This window comes from Telopea speciosissima, chromosome 2, assembly GCF_018873765.1.
Source record: "Telopea speciosissima isolate NSW1024214 ecotype Mountain lineage chromosome 2, Tspe_v1, whole genome shotgun sequence".
Classification (NCBI taxonomy): Eukaryota; Viridiplantae; Streptophyta; class Magnoliopsida; order Proteales; family Proteaceae; genus Telopea; species Telopea speciosissima.
Window position 1 is genome coordinate 75,111,718 of NC_057917.1, and position 18,679 is coordinate 75,130,396.

General features: G+C 38.1%; 2 protein-coding genes across 3 annotated transcripts; both read left to right on the top strand.

Moving 5' to 3' along the window:
- The first annotated feature begins 5,896 nt into the window (after positions 1-5,896).
- LOC122651731 (GDSL esterase/lipase At5g45670-like) lies at positions 5,897-9,116 on the top strand. 2 transcript variants are annotated; one of them, XM_043845242.1, is made up of 6 exons: positions 5,897-6,146; positions 7,778-7,902; positions 8,060-8,305; positions 8,424-8,679; positions 8,799-9,028; positions 9,062-9,116. In XM_043845242.1, exons 1-5 carry the CDS (start codon positions 5,897-5,899, stop codon positions 9,020-9,022), a joined length of 1,101 nt encoding a protein of 366 aa, XP_043701177.1. In that variant the 3' UTR covers positions 9,023-9,028; positions 9,062-9,116. The 2 variants fall into 2 exon arrangements, with proteins under 2 accessions (XP_043701177.1, XP_043701176.1); XM_043845241.1 differs by having other exon boundaries at positions 8,799-9,116.
- A 5,140-nt stretch (positions 9,117-14,256) lies between these two features.
- On the top strand, positions 14,257-16,259 carry LOC122651732 (GDSL esterase/lipase At5g45670-like). Its single transcript, XM_043845243.1, has 5 exons — positions 14,257-14,544; positions 14,679-14,803; positions 14,914-15,147; positions 15,260-15,518; positions 16,006-16,259. The coding sequence occupies exons 1-5, from the start codon at positions 14,298-14,300 to the stop codon at positions 16,227-16,229; spliced, it is 1,089 nt and encodes a 362-aa protein (XP_043701178.1). The 5' UTR covers positions 14,257-14,297; the 3' UTR covers positions 16,230-16,259.
- Positions 16,260-18,679: the final 2,420 nt, after the last annotated feature.

An 18,679-nucleotide genomic window follows, 5' to 3' on the forward strand; every position in this document is an offset into this window, starting at 1 on the left:
TTTATTTCACATACTTTGCTTTGATATGAAAATCGGAAACAATACTAGATACTATGGATTGTCTCTAGTATGGGTCCCACTTATAAAAAATAGAATCTTCTCCCAATAAAATGGCAAATGAACTCATTATTATATCAAATTTAGTATGGCAAAATAATCCATCATTCAGACATACCAACAAGTTTATAGGATAATTTGCTATTATTCATCATATTTTGTTTTTCAGAGGTATTTTGATAATTTTACACGGATGATTTGTAAATGTGTTTAAACATATGTGAAATTTCCCAAATCTACACTCCAAGGTCTCAGATCCCAAGGGAAACTCATCATCCTTAGAGCTGCCAGAGAAAAAGTAAGGTGTCTACAATCCCAGTATTAATATCCTCACTACCATCTGCTCTTTTGCTGGACGCAAAGTGGGAGATAAGAAACTCATCACCCACAATGACAACATGTTTATTTATTTATTTTTTGTGCGTTGTGGCCCATTTTTTATTGCAGTCGGGGACGGGGGACTAGAGGTGCTTTTCCCGTCATCACATCAATGATGTCGTAAACAACTTGAGAAAGGTTGTGATCGATATCGTCCCTACCATTCTTGTGGAGACATTGAAGACACTTATCTTAAAAACTGGCCCAACCTTCCATGGAGAGGACTCACACGTAGTCCTTTTCTACTTTAGATATGACTCTTTTCCATTTTCTTTCAAATATCATTATTACTTCTTTATTTCTAATTTGCTTTTGTAGGTTTGGCTCCTTGAACGACTTCATTTAGTAGAGTTCCTACAGGAGATTATTTCAGAGCTGTGAATGCATTGACTTAGCGTAATTCGGCTTTCCCTCCTCCAGCCGTGGCTGGAGTTGGAGGATCCACCACAACTAAACAAGAGGTGTTTGGGTCATTTTACAGATTGGTCCCCCTATGAAATGATCAAAACATCCTATATTTTTTGCTGTGCTGGATACTCCTGCTCCCACTACGGCTGGATGAGAGCCAGATCCGGCTTAGTGAGTCTTCTATAGAATTATGACATCTTCAAAAAAGAAAAATAAAAGACAGTAATTTTTTCTTCCACGAGTTCAGAAACAGGCAAGTCTGGGTCAGCCTGGGTCAGCTTGGGCTTGGGCCTTATGATCCAAGTGGGCCAGCCAATAAACTTAAAATTGCCTTGTTCAAATATCGCATCAGAAAGCAATGTTTTACGTTCAAATTAAGGATTTTCAATTAATAAGTCATGGCATACTGTATCGAAACTTAAAAGGTGATAACATTCATTGGGCCAGGATGAAAAAGACCTGATCAAACGGTCTTCGTCAAGGTGGACATTCCTGGCTCAACATGTTGATGATTAAAAGGATGGTGATCCTTAAAAAGTAAAAACAATGTCCTAGTTCTTATTGACCTTTTTGGGACAATTTTAAAAATTATTATTCGATCAATTAGGGTTAGGTGTGAGGACATCTGTTACCGTAGCTGGTTTGAGGCTAGTGTGGTAGAGCCTAATAGCCAGAGGTCTCAAGGTTTCCAATTCGAGCTCTCCTGTTCTTCATCTAGTCTAAGATCCATCCTGTCATCCTCACCAAAAAAAAATAAAAAATGTTAGGTCTTATGGGGCTTTGGACTGCTCCTGTCTGAGTTTGACCGGTTTTTAGTTATTGATCTAGGGTTGAGGTTGGAAGAAAAACCTATAGCTATAACCTTGCAATTGACTTGAGTGCATGGATTCAAGATTCGCGTCTGGATAGGTCAAGTTGGCCAATTCATATTGGAATCATCTGAGGCTGATCCCGTTTCTGACCGATCCAGTTTGATAGAAACCACTTGAAAGACTAGGGTTACGATAGATTTCATTTGATTCTTGACTGATTCCCTGACTGGCCCGATTGAAAATCAAACGGATCTGACTTGGACACCAAGTCCACTCTTTAAAACCTTGCATGATAGAAAGGCTATGAAAATCAGAATTGGTGTGTGGGAGGAGGAGGAGGAGGAGGAGGAGGAGGAGGAGGAGGGGGGGGGGGCGGATGGAATCGGTCAGTGCTAGATGGGAGTCGACTGCAATCGGTGCGGCCCTAAGATTTGGATCAGAATCAGCTAGAATCTGTCCCGGAAACTCTAGGCGTGGTCCTTTAGATCTGAAAACCCAACTATCGTATGAGAAAAACCTTAAAATCGGCACACAGAACATCTAGAATTGAGATTGATCACGACTGATTCCAATTCAAATCGGTCGATTCTACCAATCCAATTCCGAAATTTTAAACAGTGCTTGACATTGGAGACAACTAAGCAGTACTTGGAAATCTGCCCTCGGTGGCGACAGGCAATGCATGATGCATGTATGGGTTTGTAGAGACATTACTAACAACTACACCTAATAGTAACGTGGTGGTAGATGAAACTTTGTCGCTCCAGAACCTAATAAATGACAACTTGGCATACACGGCTGCTTAGCTACTAACATTTATTGTTTTGAACCGTGTCTTCAAAAGATAGCAACGAATCGATCTTAAAAAAGCCATTAATGAATAAAAGAAACGCCATTTAAAGCAAGTCTTGCTGTTGATGTGTCGGCCCTCACTCCTATTATCCTTACATACAGATACAGTGAGTGCTGATGGTTCCCTGTTAACTAAACTTGATATATCCTTACATACAGTGATGGCTGTGTGACTAAAGGTGCCTAGAAACACTAACATATCCCTTATAGTCAGCTCTTTGATCTATAGACCATATTGTGGAAGATGATGACTTGATGACCTTCTCATTTGAACATATTTATCACACAGCCTGCTCTGTGGGCACACAGCTGGGACAACTTGATCAATTGCTGGATTTGACTTATCGATCCTCAAAGCCCTGATGGCTCGGTTTAACCATACCATTAATACAATGGATATTCTTTCTATCTAACCAAGCATAGGGAGTTATAATCATCTCTGAATTGGAGTACTATAAAATCTTTTAATTATGGTGTGTAATGTTGGGGCTTCAATGTCTTGCATTCCGTGGCTGGCTTTAGTGGTTTGATTCCAAAGGGTCGAAGGGCCAAAGATCCAGAGCCTTGGAGGAATCGATTAATGACTTAATGTACGTTACTGGTGGGGTTTCGATGAACAAGCGGGTCTATATAGGGGTTCATATAGGGGTTCAGGAATGGTAGTCCCTTGATTTTTTTTTACAACTATATGGGTATTTCGGTAAATTTTATGTATAGGGTTTCACTCTATATTTGTAGCGAGGGTTTTTTTTTCTCTATATGCAATCCGAGAGAGGTGTGAGAACGAGCGGTGTAACCCTATTCTCCATTGATTATATATGAAATAGATCTCATCTTACCGTGAATGTAAGTAATCTTGCCGGACCATGTAAAAGCTTTGTTCATTGTGTGATTGTTTATTTGCGATTTCCATTCTTTTATGCATTTTTATAGGTTTCATTTTCTACATGTAATACCATCGCTACTCCTTTATAGAATGAAAAATACTTCCTCTTCTCAATGTAACCAACCATGCTCACACAATCCAAAATCATATAGAAGAAAAGAAAAATATCATATAAGCAAAAAAAGTTAGAATATTTTTTTTTTTGGTTGGAGTGAGGTGGAAGGACAAGGAAAATAAGGATAGATGGAAGAAAACAGCCATAAACTAGGAGTGAACCAATAGTGAATGGATCATGGTGGGCCCTTGCAAAATTGAATTTCCTGGACATGTACTGGATCCATTATTTATAGTCATGTTAAATTTTATCTGCAACTCTCACATGGTTTCTCTATAGAAGGGCCATGTTCGGGCCAACCTGCGACACAAATCGTGTCCAACCTGTGAATGAGTTGTTCCCAAATCATGTTAACTTGTGTTCAATTCATGTCGATCGTATGCATTTTCTCAACCTAATGGAGTTCCGAACTTGGACCTGAGTTTCTAGAAGCATTGACATGCATGTTTATTCTTTTGCTCGATAAAAAGTAAGATAATTAGGGTTTCTTTATATTGTATTGCATGAGATAGTTATATATAGAGATTATCTTGTAAGGAGGTAGTTATGAAGGTTTTATAATTTTTTCATCAGAATAGTGGAAGCTCTGATTATCGATTTGTCGTGAATATAATAATCCATCTTAAGTGAATCACGTAAATCTTTGTGTTCTGTGTGTTTGTAATTCTCTTTCGTTTTTGATGATTGGAGTTAGCCACATCAGCCCTCCTTATAGTTAAAATAAAGTCTTCTTTGAGGGATTTCATTAGTCATTGAATAATTAACCAGTGGAGTGGAGTGACTGGAACGTTGAACAGCAGTAATGAGCATTCCATGATTGTTTCTAGCAACAACTGCAACTACTCTTTTTAAATCTTCATGAAGTTACTTTTTTCTTTTTCATAATCTTCATGAAATTACTAATACTTTAAAACCCACGACCTTTGGGTCTTTTGACTTATTCAAAATTGATGGTCTCTTAGTCTTGGCCAAATTGAATGGATAGGTGAAAACCATAAGAGAGTATTTAATTTGGCAGGGGAATCAGATTGTAGACGAGGATAGGTGTATGCATGTACGGGTACCTTTGATCAACTAAATGAGAATCTGCTTACGAACTAAAATATTAGGTGAAATGGTTAAGCAGCCAACTTTGACTAGGTATTTTGAGCACTTCAATGGAAATAAATCAAACCCAAAAGAATATTTTAATGTTGGACTCTTTCGTAGCGTGACGTGGTGTGTAGTGCACATTTAACAGCTCACAGTATTTGGGCACGTAGCCCAACACCCTGCTTGTGTGTTGGGTTGCATGTCCAAGCACTGCAGGCCATCGAATGATGCCCTACACACCATGTCGCGTTACAGAGGACCCAAATCTAATATTTTATATTATTACTATTAAGGAAAAAGAATGTTATCTGGTCATGTGGTTCCTGCGTTTAGATATATGAGTGTGTGAAATTAAATACCATCCTACTTCTCTTGAAATAAAAAATTGTATCTATGTTGATGTCTTTACATACTCTCTTATTGGCCTCTATACGGATGCAGACATTACACGACCACAGAACAATCTCTTGGCCCTTGTTACCCTACTATTAAATAACCTTATATATATTTTACCAAAAGAAAAGAAGAAAAAGAAAAAAAAAGAGAAGAGAAATAGCTTATATATTAAAACGGGTGTGAAGACAGAAGAGATCCATAACCAAGTGGCTCTCACTTCAAGAATGAAGATGATGATGCCGCCACATTTATGACCCACATGTACATGTTTAGGGTCATAATAACTCAGAACCTCCTAAGATTCCCCAATTATTCAGTCACAGTTACTGTATTCACAGGAAGTTCAGATCAAACAAGAAAGAAGGAAATACTGTAACTGCAAAACCTTATAAGTACCAATTTATGCTCTTTCTTTTTTTGTTTCTCTTTGTCCTTAAAAAAAAAAATCTAAATTCAATATCATGATCTTATATTTGTCAGGGTCTCCAGTGTATGTTATGGGTTTGACACTTCAACTAGCTAGACCTATTTTTAATCTAAGTTTCCAAGCATTGAGACTTGGAAAGCTTCAAACCTGGTAAATGGAACCAAACTCACTCCTCCAATCACAATTTCCTACATGTTATGTCCGCGTGAAGTTATTGCAGAGACCTACTCCCTCAACTGTCAGAGAGATAACATATGGCCGGCCCCACTTCTCTCTCTCTCTCTACACACGCTGACAGAGTGACAGGAGTTACTGGGTCTACCCAATCCCTATATATACATGAGGTTCTTCTAAGCTGAACTATTCAAACACACATCACACCCTTTTGCCGATAACCAATTAATTTCTTCTTTATTTTAGTCCAGATAGGTAGCTAGCTAGCTATCTTCTTCATTCCACCTTTCTTTGTGATGATGAGTAAAAGATGGTTGCTGTACTGTGTGTTGTTGCTATGGGTAGTAGTATCGAATTTGGCAAAAAGAGTTGTCCGTGCAGAGCCACAAGTTCCATGTTACTTCATCTTTGGGGATTCTCTAGTCGACAATGGCAACAACAATGCTATGGCTTCGCTTGCTAGAGCCAATTACTTACCCTATGGAATCGACTTCGCTGGTGGACCAACTGGAAGGTTCTGTAATGGTAAAACCACCACAGACATCATTGGTGAGCGCCTATTATTAATTCACTTTCTTTATAGTGTTTCATGTATTTCATTCAATTAAGACACTTGAGAGCTGTTTCATTACTCATTAAAGCTATGAAACCTATTTATATATATATTCTGTGGAAACCCATCAAAACAGTTTATCATGTTAATTGCAGGGGAAGCCAATTCCCAGCTTGGGCTAGCTAGGTATGAACCAGGCTTATTTTTTTGCAGATTTTGGGTGATGGGTTTTATTTAATTTGGATCAGGGATTTTATGGGGCCTAGCATCAAGATCTGGGTTTAAGAGAGTTCCATAATTGTTTCAGTCACAACTGATTTGCTTGTAAGCAAATAATCCTTATCTCCTCCGCTCTTGGTGCATGAGTGTTGAATTAAGGTGCGGCATGGGGAGTTAATGAGTGGAAATTGGATCATGGGTCCGTCCAGGGAAAGGGGTGTTCCAATTCAAAATTCCAATTATTAATGACAGATCACAAGTGTCATGGAAACGTAACGTTTTGAATTTAAGTATTACCCTTCCCCATCCCATCTAGGGGTCAAAATCAAACCGAACCGGTAGAACTGGCCTGAACCGACCCTTGGGGATTGGGGATTGGGGATTGGGGATTGGTTGATTGCAAATCTGAAACCAAATTAAATCAAAATTGAAACCAATTTAACTTACAGCCGAATAAAAAATCGGACCAAAACCGAAACCATGGGAATCCCGGGCCATCTCTGACCAGGAGACATGCCCATTAATTGATTAGTGAATTCATTGTTCAAGAATACTTTTCAAATGTTTTCCGTTTTTTGCCTTTTAGAAATCCATAGAATTGGAGTTCATGGGTCATTGGCCATGGCCATCAACAAGAGTACCTTAGGTTGTGTTTGGTTGCCAGTCTCAATGCTTATGTGCTCCACGAAAAGAACATTTGCAAAACAAACATAACCTTCATGGAGAGGGCATATCATATTCAGTAATACTAGCGGTCAGCACTTCATTATTTTTAGGATCCAGTATCTCTCCACCATGGGTGAAGAGAGAATCTCATCATTCACCCGATCAGATTCTCTGATTGGACTAGAGAAGGAAGAATAGTTTAGATCTTGAACAATAAGGGTGCGAGAGTTAATGATGGAATCCACAGTCCAATCATAACATCACATCACCATTGGTGAAGAGATATCTTTGTTCACCTTAGGTGGAGGAAAACTTAATACTCCTTGATATCTAGGGGTGTCAACAGGCCAGACTTGGCCTTAATCCTAGTCCAACCCTGGCAGCCTTAACCTAAACCCAAGCCCAGTCTGACATTGTCAGGGCCAAGCATACCTTCAACCCAACCTAACCCTGGCGGGTTCTATTCATAAAGCCCCAGCCCAGTTTACAAAGCCCATATTTATTAAGTGCATTTGCCTTAAAATGCACTAGAGGGTCATTAAATGCATATAGGGCCAAGGCCTCAACCTAGACCCGCCCGGCTTGACCCTGTGAGGGCCTGGAAAATACTAAACCCAGCCTGACCCTGGCAGGAACACAGGCCCGACCAGCCCTGTCCGGGCTCTGGGCGGGTTAGGGCCGGGTTTTTTTGACACATTTATAGACATCTCTCTAATTAGATATACATTGTTCAAACGTGCAGCTCAACTCTTGGGTTTCGATGACTATATTCCACCCTACGCAAATGCAAGAGACGAAGATCTACTGAGAGGAGTGAATTTTGCATCTGCAGCTGCTGGAATAAGAGATGAGACTGGACAACAATTGGTAAATGAATTTCGATTACGCTTATTAATTAATATCTTATAATCACATCCAAAATTAGCTACAAAACCAGTGATTATTATTTCATTTTTATCTCTCAAAATTTATAATTCTCTATATAATGTTAGATTTTTGTTTTGGGTTTTTTGAAATAATGCAGGGTGGTCGAATCACTATGAATGGACAGATAAATAATTACCAAGCAGCAGTAAATAGAGTGGTAAACTTACTTGGAGATGAGAATACAGCAGCAGACCACTTGAGCAGATGTATATACTCAGTTGGAATGGGTAGCAATGACTACCTTAACAACTACTTCATGCCCTTGTTTTACTCTTCAAGCCGTCAATACACACCTCAACAATTTGCTGATGTTCTTATCCAACAATACTCTCAACAATTAAGGGTAAGGGTACTCAGTACTACTACAAACACTACTTATTTAATTTGTTTTAATTAATTTCCACAAATTTACTCTTAACTAATTAATTAATTAATAATGCTTTTTTTCTTTTTCCTTTCAGACTTTATACAATTATGGAGCAAGGAAGGTAGCTGTGATAGGAGTAGGTCAAATAGGATGTAGCCCAAATGAACTTGCACAAAATAGTCCTAATGGCCAAACATGTGTGGAGAGAATCAATAGTGCAAATCGGATGTTCAATGACAGGCTTATATCTCTTGTTGATGATTTCAACAACAATTTACAAGGCGCCAAATTTATCTACGTAAATGCTTACGGAATTTTCGATGATATTTTGAGGAGCCCTTCATCTTATGGTAACTTATAATTAACCTACTTCTTTTCTATTTTCTAATGGTGAATCAATTAACCACATTGCTCACAGAATTGGGATTTTTTTTTTTTTTGGGGGGGGTGGTTTTGATTGAGAATTCAGGGTTTACTGTTACAAACAAAGGTTGCTGTGGAACGGGGAGAAACAATGGTCAAATTACATGTCTTCCTCTGCAAACTCCATGCCCAAACAGGAATGAGTATATTTTCTGGGATGCATTTCATCCAACCGAAGCTGCGAACGTGATCATTGGAAGAAGGTCATACAGTGCTGCATCTCCTTCTGATGCTTATCCGATGGATATCAGCAGATTAGCTCAGGCCTAGATATGGCCGGAGAGACGATATATATGATGGCTATGGACCAAATTGCACTATTTCATGAGAGTTTTAAATTTATTCATCTTCTATACCATTATTTTTCTTAAGAGTATTATTGTAATCAGTTTGAATTGGGAAGTTTACCTTAAAAAGAATTGTTATTTTTGTTGAGGAGGTGACTTAATTTGGCCTGTGACCTGTGTACAAGTAGCTCGAAACCCATAAAAAGAAGGGGGGCTGAAATGTCATTGTTGTTAAGAGGATCACCAGTATGGGGTGCAACAGGTCTGGGTTGGGCCGGATTTTGAAAACCCAGGCCCAACCCAGGGTCACCAAGGCTCAAATTGCCTAATTGATGTGTACATGACCCATCTTGTCCAGACTATGGGCAATGCCATAAGCCCATCACATTTTTATCTGTGTCTGGCACAAAGTAGAGAATATATACGTGGTTCACCTCATTCTGCTTCTTGACCACATCTTGAAAGACTAAAATCCGTACTTCTAACATTTGCATATGGGTTAGGTGATGGTGTTCTTATCACTCTCTATCATTGCCACAGTCCATAATGTCTTTTTCAAAGGAGAAAAGCTCTTTATGAGAGAGTGTACCATCCTAACCCAGACACACGGAGGAGGCAAATAACCATCACACCCCCACGAAAGGTGGAAATCTTGTCTCATAATGACAACGTGTGTGTTCTCCTAGGCCACCACACATGCGCAGACATCACGCTCCCCCAAAGAGAACACGGCCGACCCTTTTTAATTGTATAAGAATTGAGAAACTGATCCAAACCCAACCCAACTTGAAAACAACTGAGCCCAGCTGCTGCAGACTAAAATAATTTTGGTTGGGTTGGGATTTTATTTCCTAGACTTTGGGTTAGGCTTCGTCCACCTTCTCCAGGTCCAGGATGAACCGGAAAAATCAAATGTTGAAAACAATGATGAGAGCTGGCTTCCTATGTCCTCCACTGTAGAGAGAGAAAAAGTTTATATACACTTTGTAGGGAAAAAGTTTTCGTTCAACCACGGTAAATCGAGATATCTCTTCACCCACCACTATGATCGTCATAATTACTTCTCCCCTAAAGTATGAAGGTCTAAAACACTCTTGTAGCACAACAGTACTCAAGGCTTTTTATTTGGAGGATGTATATGATAATTGGGCTTCTTAGGGGAAATGTAAGAAAAAATGACCAACTTAGCCAAAGAATTTTGAATTAAAGACTTTACACAAATGAGAGATCTACCAGTACTGTTGTTTCATTTTCTAGGATTGCAGCCAATTTCAATTGATTTCGATCCAAGTTTTTAAACCCGACAAGAATTTAATGGATAGTCGGTGAGGAGGAAATATATGAAGAAGAAAACCCTTCCCTCCGGTGTAGGGTAGGTTCTCACACCCCTCACAAGATGTAACCTACAATAAACGCCAGTGATCTAATAAGTGATGGGGGATGCACAAATACATTACTTTCTCGTGATCATATCACATTTCTCGATTGGTAGTGTATAGCTATTGGTCATATGTTCATTAATATACATAACCAACCAATTTGGTTAGCTTCTCATTTTTCACTTATTTGATGCCACGTCTCCATAGGTTCCAACAATTGCATTTGATATTTTTTTAGGTGAATGAAAAATTAATTAAGAAAAAAGTGGATTACAAAGAGAGTTGTTGAATGTAGGACTACTATGGGATTGGGACCCTATCTAATGGCTAAAACAATCAAAAAAGGATTTTACATGCATTTAAGTTTTATTTTTTATATTCAAACCATTTAAAAGACTAATCAATTCATCACAAGTGACTCCCAAATCCAGATGTAGAACTTTCTTGGCTGTGTTATTCATTTCGAGTCCCGATCCCCTCCCTTGCGGTAATCACCCCATCTCATCTGACATCATCCATAGGGTGTGGGGACAACCTTAGTGGTTATCTGCGGGGAGAGAAACCTGATTGTTCATTTCACTATTGGAAAACATTTATGATTTTGATGATATGGATTCTATGTTTATGAAGTTCCAGAAGAAATAACCTTGTCGAAAATAAAAAAAAACACCAAAGAAAAACTTTCGCCATTTTTTTTTAATTTTGATCTTTTTTTTTTGGTTAATAATTTTGATCTTATTTAATTGCTTTATATTGTTTAAAAAATTAAATTCTTTGTAAATATTTTTAGCATGTCGAGTTTTAGAGTGACGAGAAAATCTCTTAATCCAATCCATTGATTTTGATGGTTAGATGAAAAATGTGAAATAGCTCCAAGGAAATTTTAGATTTTCTATATAATTTTTTTTTTGGTAAAAGATTTTTTATATAATAAAGGTAGAATGAATAATGATAACCGTAGTAGCAAGATTCTCTTCACCAACCGAAGAAAATCTTTTGCCAATTTTGACCATCGTAGATTAACAATGGTGGGTCATTAAATTGAACATGATAGGCATGGTTTTAGTGCATGGTATCGGATTAGGTATCAGTCACCTGTAAAATTGATATGATATCGATACGGTATTGAACGAATTGATCGTATTGGACAAATTTACCTCTAAATCTCTTTTAAAAATGTTTTTTTTTTTAAATCATTTTACCCCTTATCCGTACTGTGGCATTGATATGGTATCGATACAGTATTGGATCAATTACTTACAAAATCGTTATGTATACGGGCGATACAATTTCGATACTGAGAACCATGATGATGGGGTAATATTGCAGCTTTAATCTTCCTAATCAGCGAATGTAGGCCAATCTCATAAATGGTCCCAATATCAAGAAAGCAGGCCCCTACACTTTTGTAGCCCGAGTGTGAAATAAAGTGGGCCACCAAGCCCAACTTGCATGAAGACGGAGAAGAGGCTACTTGTTAGAGTGAATAGAGTAAGTAGCGGTTTCCTCATTTGATTATGGAGAATGCACATAAAAATACCGAAACCCTAGGGGTCTCAATTTCCTGCCCAAATCGGTTGGATCAAATAAAATCGATCAATTTAGTTCAGATCGAGTTGAATCCTTGTCAGTTTACTTTTATTTTGAGGTTTCTTGAAATCGAAACAAAACCGATAAGCCCAATAAAAACCCCTTAAACATCCTAATAAAAGACTGAACTGAACCAAATTCAAATCGAAACCGACTAAAACCAAACTTCGGTTTAATGGTTTGATTTCAGTTCAGCTCATTAACAGTTCGAAACCAATTTAACTTGATTGAAATCTGACTGAACCGACCCTACGAAACTGCATCGAAATATTGGCACTCTTTATAAGAACGATTCAACTTTGTCCCTTAGAAGCCACACCTTCACAAAAGATCCTTTTTAGAGAAGGATATAATTTCACAACTGAGTAATTTAGGTGAAGAAAGTTCATACCATATGGTATATGGCCTTCTTTTTCTTCATTGTATATCTCAAGTTAATTACTTTGAGTTTTGGAACATGGTAGCAAAATTCAAATTGAATTTATTGCGCTACATGGGTTAGGTTTCTATCAATTTTTACAAGTGATTTCTCTCCTAATGGGATGTGAATCAATCAGATTTTGGACCTTGCGGGGTACCCTAAAGTAAACATTTCCCTAAAAAGAGGAACAAAATACTAAATTGATCTAAGAAAAGAGGGGGAAAAAATTGAAGTGGCTCTCATTTTGTAGGACAATGGTGTGTGAAATGAGATGTTCATAAATGCAGTATTAATAACTCTTGACCTCCAAATTAGGTGAGTAATTAAGTCTCCATGGGCTCCTACAGGTAGTAGACATCAATTTAGTTCGAACTGCACAAATCAAATCACTTTCCCTCTCTAGTTTCTGTGGCTCCTGAGAAACCAGCATAGATGGATCCATATTACTTTTAGTTGGCTCAGTTTGGTTGCATTAATTAGTAGTTCTCATTAGTCAACATTAGTCTTTTTTTTTTGGTAAACCATTAGTCAACATCAGTCGTTGGTAGAGAAGTGAGTATACGAAATTAATTTTAAACTATTCTAAAATGGGAGATAGTTTCTGTTAACTTCCACCGCTACTGTATGTGGTGCCAAGTACTTCTCCCACTCCAATCCAACACTAAGCTTAAATTTTCCTTTATCAGTGGAGAAGAAAAAATTTCCTCCTCACCAGTGATGTGACCTTATGATTGAAATCTTGCGCCATTAATTCCCATCTCTAGTGTACAAGTTTAAAAATACCTTTTCCTGGGTTCAGATCTCCATGGTGAGGAGATTCTCTCTTCATCATGGGTGAAGATAAATTGGATCCTAGTTATTCCAGACATTGTAATCCTTATGCATTTTTCCCCCTCTATTGGGAGTATGTCAAGCCCTTCATTTTATTTTTTAGCAACATGTTTTTTTGTATGGGAGCATGCCCTTGCACCTAGACACAAGGGGTGCAAAATGATCACCATGTGCCTCCTTGTTGATGCATGCACACATGCTTCTATTGGTTAGGATGTTAGCATAGGGGCCACACTCCCAGTCAGAATTCATTTTCTCTCATTTTTTTTTGTAGGAGGCAGTTTCCTTTCACCCACGACCAAAAAAAAATTTCTTGGCAGATGAGTGGAGGGCATCGAAAATAGTGAAGAGGGCGCTATAGATATTGTATAGTTAGGAATGTAATAATGACTCTAGATGAGTGTACTTTTCCTTCATGTCATGACCTTGGTCCAAGAAAAAACTTTTTTTTTTTTTTAATTAGGGAAGACAGATATGCACATACATTTTTTTTTTTTTGGGTAAATTACATGTCACCTGGGTTCCGAAACAAAACTCAGATCATCCCTTAGTTTTTGAAAAAACTCAAATCACTCTCTCTATAGTAACGGTGTTAGTCTGCTGTTAGTTATTGGTGTGAAAGGACTATTTTACCCTTGTACTAAAACATTAGAATTAAATTTATAATATTACCCTTCCTTCATCTTCAACATTGGTCAAGGATAGTTTAAGGATTTAAATTTATTTAACTGGTTGACATCATCACTTAACAACATAAAACTAAGGGTAGGGACTAGTTTGTTATATTGGAGTCTAAACCAGGTGGTGTGATCTGAGTTTCTTTTGAAAACCAAGGGGTAACATATAATTTACCTTTTTTTTTTGGCCTTTATGATATCTTTGGTGACACGCGTACAAATATGTATGGAGGTATGGTAACTTCTACACGGGTCTGGTTCCTTTATAAGGCCAAAGCTTAATTTCTCAACCGCACTCTGTGCATTTTCGCAAACAACTCTCTCTTAATTGCAGCAACTGATTTTCTAAGTTTTCACTTTATGGCGCCTGTGTCCATAACCATACGGGCATTGTCTGTGCTTCTTTTGGTGTGGAATTGGAATTTAAGGGTCCAAGCTAAACCTCAAGTTCCTTGTTACTTCATCTTTGGTGATTCTCTGGTTGACAATGGAAACAACATGCTCCTCCCTACACTGGCTAAGGCACTCACCCTTCCCTATGGGATTGATTTTCCCAGAGGACCAACAGGAAGGTTTACTAATGGAAGAACAGTTGCGGATGTTGTCAGTAAGTCTACTCTCTCTCACCATCATTCATATTAATGCATTTTCTGTAATTCTTAAGCTATTAAGTGATACATTCTTATTAAATAGAGTTTAACTTAATTGGATCATAATTAACTTAATTCATCTGGGTTGCAGCTCAACTCTTGGGTTTCGAAGATTTTATTCCACCCTATGCAGCTACAAGTGGCCCAGAACTAGTAAGAGGAGTGAACTATGGCTCTTCAGCCTCTGGAATTATGGAGGATATTGGACAAGAATTTGTAATTATCTTTCACATTTGATGAATTTCATTTCATTTCTTATATCATTATATGTATATCCTTAATTTTGATGAGCTTAATTATAAGAGTTCTCGATCACTATTTCACAGGGTCCCGTGAGTGGTTTGAATAGACAGTTAGATAATCACATGAACACCGTTTTACAAATGGTAAGCATGCTTGGGGACTATGATGCCGCAGCCGGTCACCTCGGCCGGTGTATCTACTCGGTCGGAATGGGTAGTAACGATTACCTTGGTTACTTAGATCTGCGAAGGAGCAGCCAATACACACCGGAACAATACGCTGATACTCTTATCCAACGCTATTCTGAACAACTAAAGGTTAGCTACGAGGACGCAGGAATTAATTAACAGCTCTAATTAATTTCTTTCACAGCTTAATTGATTTAATAATTGTTTTTTTTTTTTTTTTTTTTTTTTTGGTGGATAATAGACATTGTACAGTTTTGGAGCAAGGAAGGTGGCAATAGTGGGAGTTGGTCCTGTAGGTTACTCTCCCTTTGCGATTACTGCATGTAAGGGTCGCACTGGTTGGAGTTGTGTGGACAAACTAAACAATGCAACTCAGCTTTTCAACGACAGGGTTAAGGCCCTTGTCGACAGCCTCAACAAGAATCTACCGGCGGCAAGATTTACCTACTTGAACGCATTTAATATCCTTCATGATGTTTCCAACAATCCTTCATCTTATGGTATGCATCTTACTAGATAAGAAAAAAGAGATTGCTACACTGCCCTTGTATAGATTCTTTTAATTATAACCTCTTCAATAATAAATATGTGAGAAAAGATTGCTATATTACCGTTATTTATCATTTATCAATAATAAATAATAATGGGATTCACACCGACACTTCTCTTTTCTATTCTAATTATGATATTCATATGGGTATGATACCATTTTTAACCTCTCATTGATTTTAGTGTGTAGATTCCTTACCTCCCTTCTTTGTGTTAATTAATTATTACTTTTAGGGTGAAAGTCTATTTTATGTACAAAGATTCCATGTTTCTAAGACTTATGCCTGACATCTTGAGGCATTAATAAAGAAATTTAGAGATTTTTATGTGAAAAATTTATAAATTCTTTTTTGTTTTTGTTTTTGTTTTTATTTTTGGTAAATAAATTTATAATTCTGGTTTTATTAACAGTACACTGTTTTGATTCGGTGATTTTAGGAATTAGGGTGACAGATAGTTCATGCTGTCAGAAGGCGCGTAAAAATTCTCAATATGCATGCATTCCTTTTCAAAAGCCATGCGAAAATAGGACCCAATATAGCTTCTTTGATTCTTTTCATCCAACAGAAGCTGTAAATTTGATCGCTGGAAGGAGGTATTACAAGGCTGAATCTCCTCTTGATGCATATCCGATTGACATCCATGGCCTTGCTCAGCTCTAAATTAGCTACAAAGATTATATATATATATATATGGCCAACCTAGTTCACCCATTATACCACTACATATATGTATAAATATTGGAGGTTGTTGTTGCTGGAAATAAATGTTCCGTTCAGATCTGAGGTCCTTAAGATGTGAGGTGTTTGAATTATCACTAAACTGGAAGTACGGAAAAATATTGTACTAAGCTGATCTTGTTTAATGTATGATAATTTCTTTTGTTGGTTGAGGGAGTCCTTTAACACTTCATCTTTCTTTGTTTGATAAATCTTCTTCATATTCTTAAAAAAACAAGGGAAAAAGAACTCTATGGGAGAATGTGTACATTGTGCTCAAACACAGAGGTGAAATGACCACCCTACCCCAATGAAAGGCAGAAATGCTTGTCTTGTTAATTATGCTTTCACGTATTTCCATTAATCCCGAGTGAAAAACACAAAAGAGGCAAAATGACCACCCTACCCCCATGAAAAACAGAGATGTCTGTCTTGTTAATTATGCTTCCACGCATTCCCATTAACCCTGAGTGAAAAACACAAGAAAAAAAAACTCTGTTGTGATCTTTTTTTTAGGTAAACAACTCTGCTTTGATTTTTTGTTTTTGTTTTGGGTAAACAACTCCACTGTGATGAGGACCGCAAAGAGTAGACCAAAGGGATCGTAGGGGATTGTGGTTCTTGCGCATGCACAGGAGCCAAGGCGATCGTGAGGGAGAGCAGAGTGGTCATTTCACGCGTCTGGGCGCACACCCTCCCACAAAAACACTTTCTTCCAAATAAATTAATGCTACCCATAATGTATGCTCAATAATGCATGATTAATGCCTGAAGGAACCACTTCCTTTAGGCTTGTACGACCATACACCGATATTTTGTTTTTATTGTGATTTTATGTCGGTTCACTTCTATTCAAACAAGTCTTCCATTCTAAGCACGGTTCTAGGGATCTATAGTGGATCATAGGAATCACCTGGATTAGATTGGTATTGATAAAATGTAATATCGATTCTGGGTCGATCCTATATCGATACAAAATCGATACGGATCAAAGGTAAGAGAGTAAAAGAAATTTTTTTTTTAAATGAAAATCAAAAGTAAATCTGTCCGATCTAGATCAGTGTGATACTGATCGACATTGATCAAGTCCAATCCCATATCCAATTCTAATACCTAAAACCCTGTTTCCATGTGAAGGCTTGGGATCTTCTTTATATGGATCTGGATCTTGATGAGTGGGAAAAACAAAATGAAAACACAGGGTGTCAAAGTAGGCCCACATCAGCAAAACCTGATTAAACCCGACAAAATAAGCCCGAAACTGAAAATAAACAGATTTAGTTTTAGTTATTGAGTTCGGTTCAAGTCCATTAATATGTACCATCCTTGGGATATGGGGCCCAATGATTCCAAATGAGTTCGGATTAGGTCTCTAGGACGGTACATGTCATTGGATTTAATCCGAACTCGTTTCAATTTTGATCAAAATGAACTGCATTTCCGGATAATTTAAAAAAAAAAAAAATCCACTTTGCATCCTTTCCTCGTTCATCCTTCCCATTTTAAAACCCTAATCCCAAATTTTTCCTTCTTTTGATTGTAGCTCTGATCCCCTTTTCTCCAGCAACCCTCCTCGCTTTTAAATGCCCTCCTTTTATTCTTCTGCCAAGTTCAAGACCTGCTCCCTTCTCATCCATGGAAAATCAGGGCTTCCTCTCCCTTCTTCTCTTGGGGTTTTTCTTCTTTGATCCTCAATTCCACTCCCCAACTTCTAGCAATATCGGTGTCGCCCAAGTCATCGTGGCTTCGTGGTCCAAAAAGGCTGCAACCCTTATTTTGTTACTTCTTTCGCTACTGAAATCATGTCAACCCCACCACCATTGCTCCTCTCGAAGACATCCATGTGATGCCTAGGGGTGCAAGTTTGATCCTGTCGGCCTGAACCCGCCCTGAGTTTGAACAGGGCTTGGGCTGAGATATTTGGCCCTGAGGACGGGTTAGGGTTGGAAATTTCTGGCCATGAGTCAAGGTTGGGTTGGGCCAGGGTTGGGGCCTCGGGCTAAGCTTGGCCGGCCCGATCCTGTTTTAAGTTATACTATAAAATATATATTGATATAATATATATATTATAAACTTTTAACGTCACCCACATTTTGTTATATAATGTATTATATATAAAGACAATAAGTGATATAATACATTTTATTACAGTGTTATTTTACGTAAAATTGATAATTTCCTCCCCGATCCATTCCAGTCCATGTATTTCCTTCCCCCTCCCCAAGATCAGGGTCAATCAGGGCCAGTCCGGCCCAACCCTGAGGGCGGGTTAGGGTGGATTTTTCTGGTCTTGAGTCAGGATCGGGTCGGGCTTGAGCCCAACTAAAGGGACTTAGGGTTAGACTAGGATTCTATAAAGCCAGGCCCAATCTGATGCGTTGCAACCTTATGTG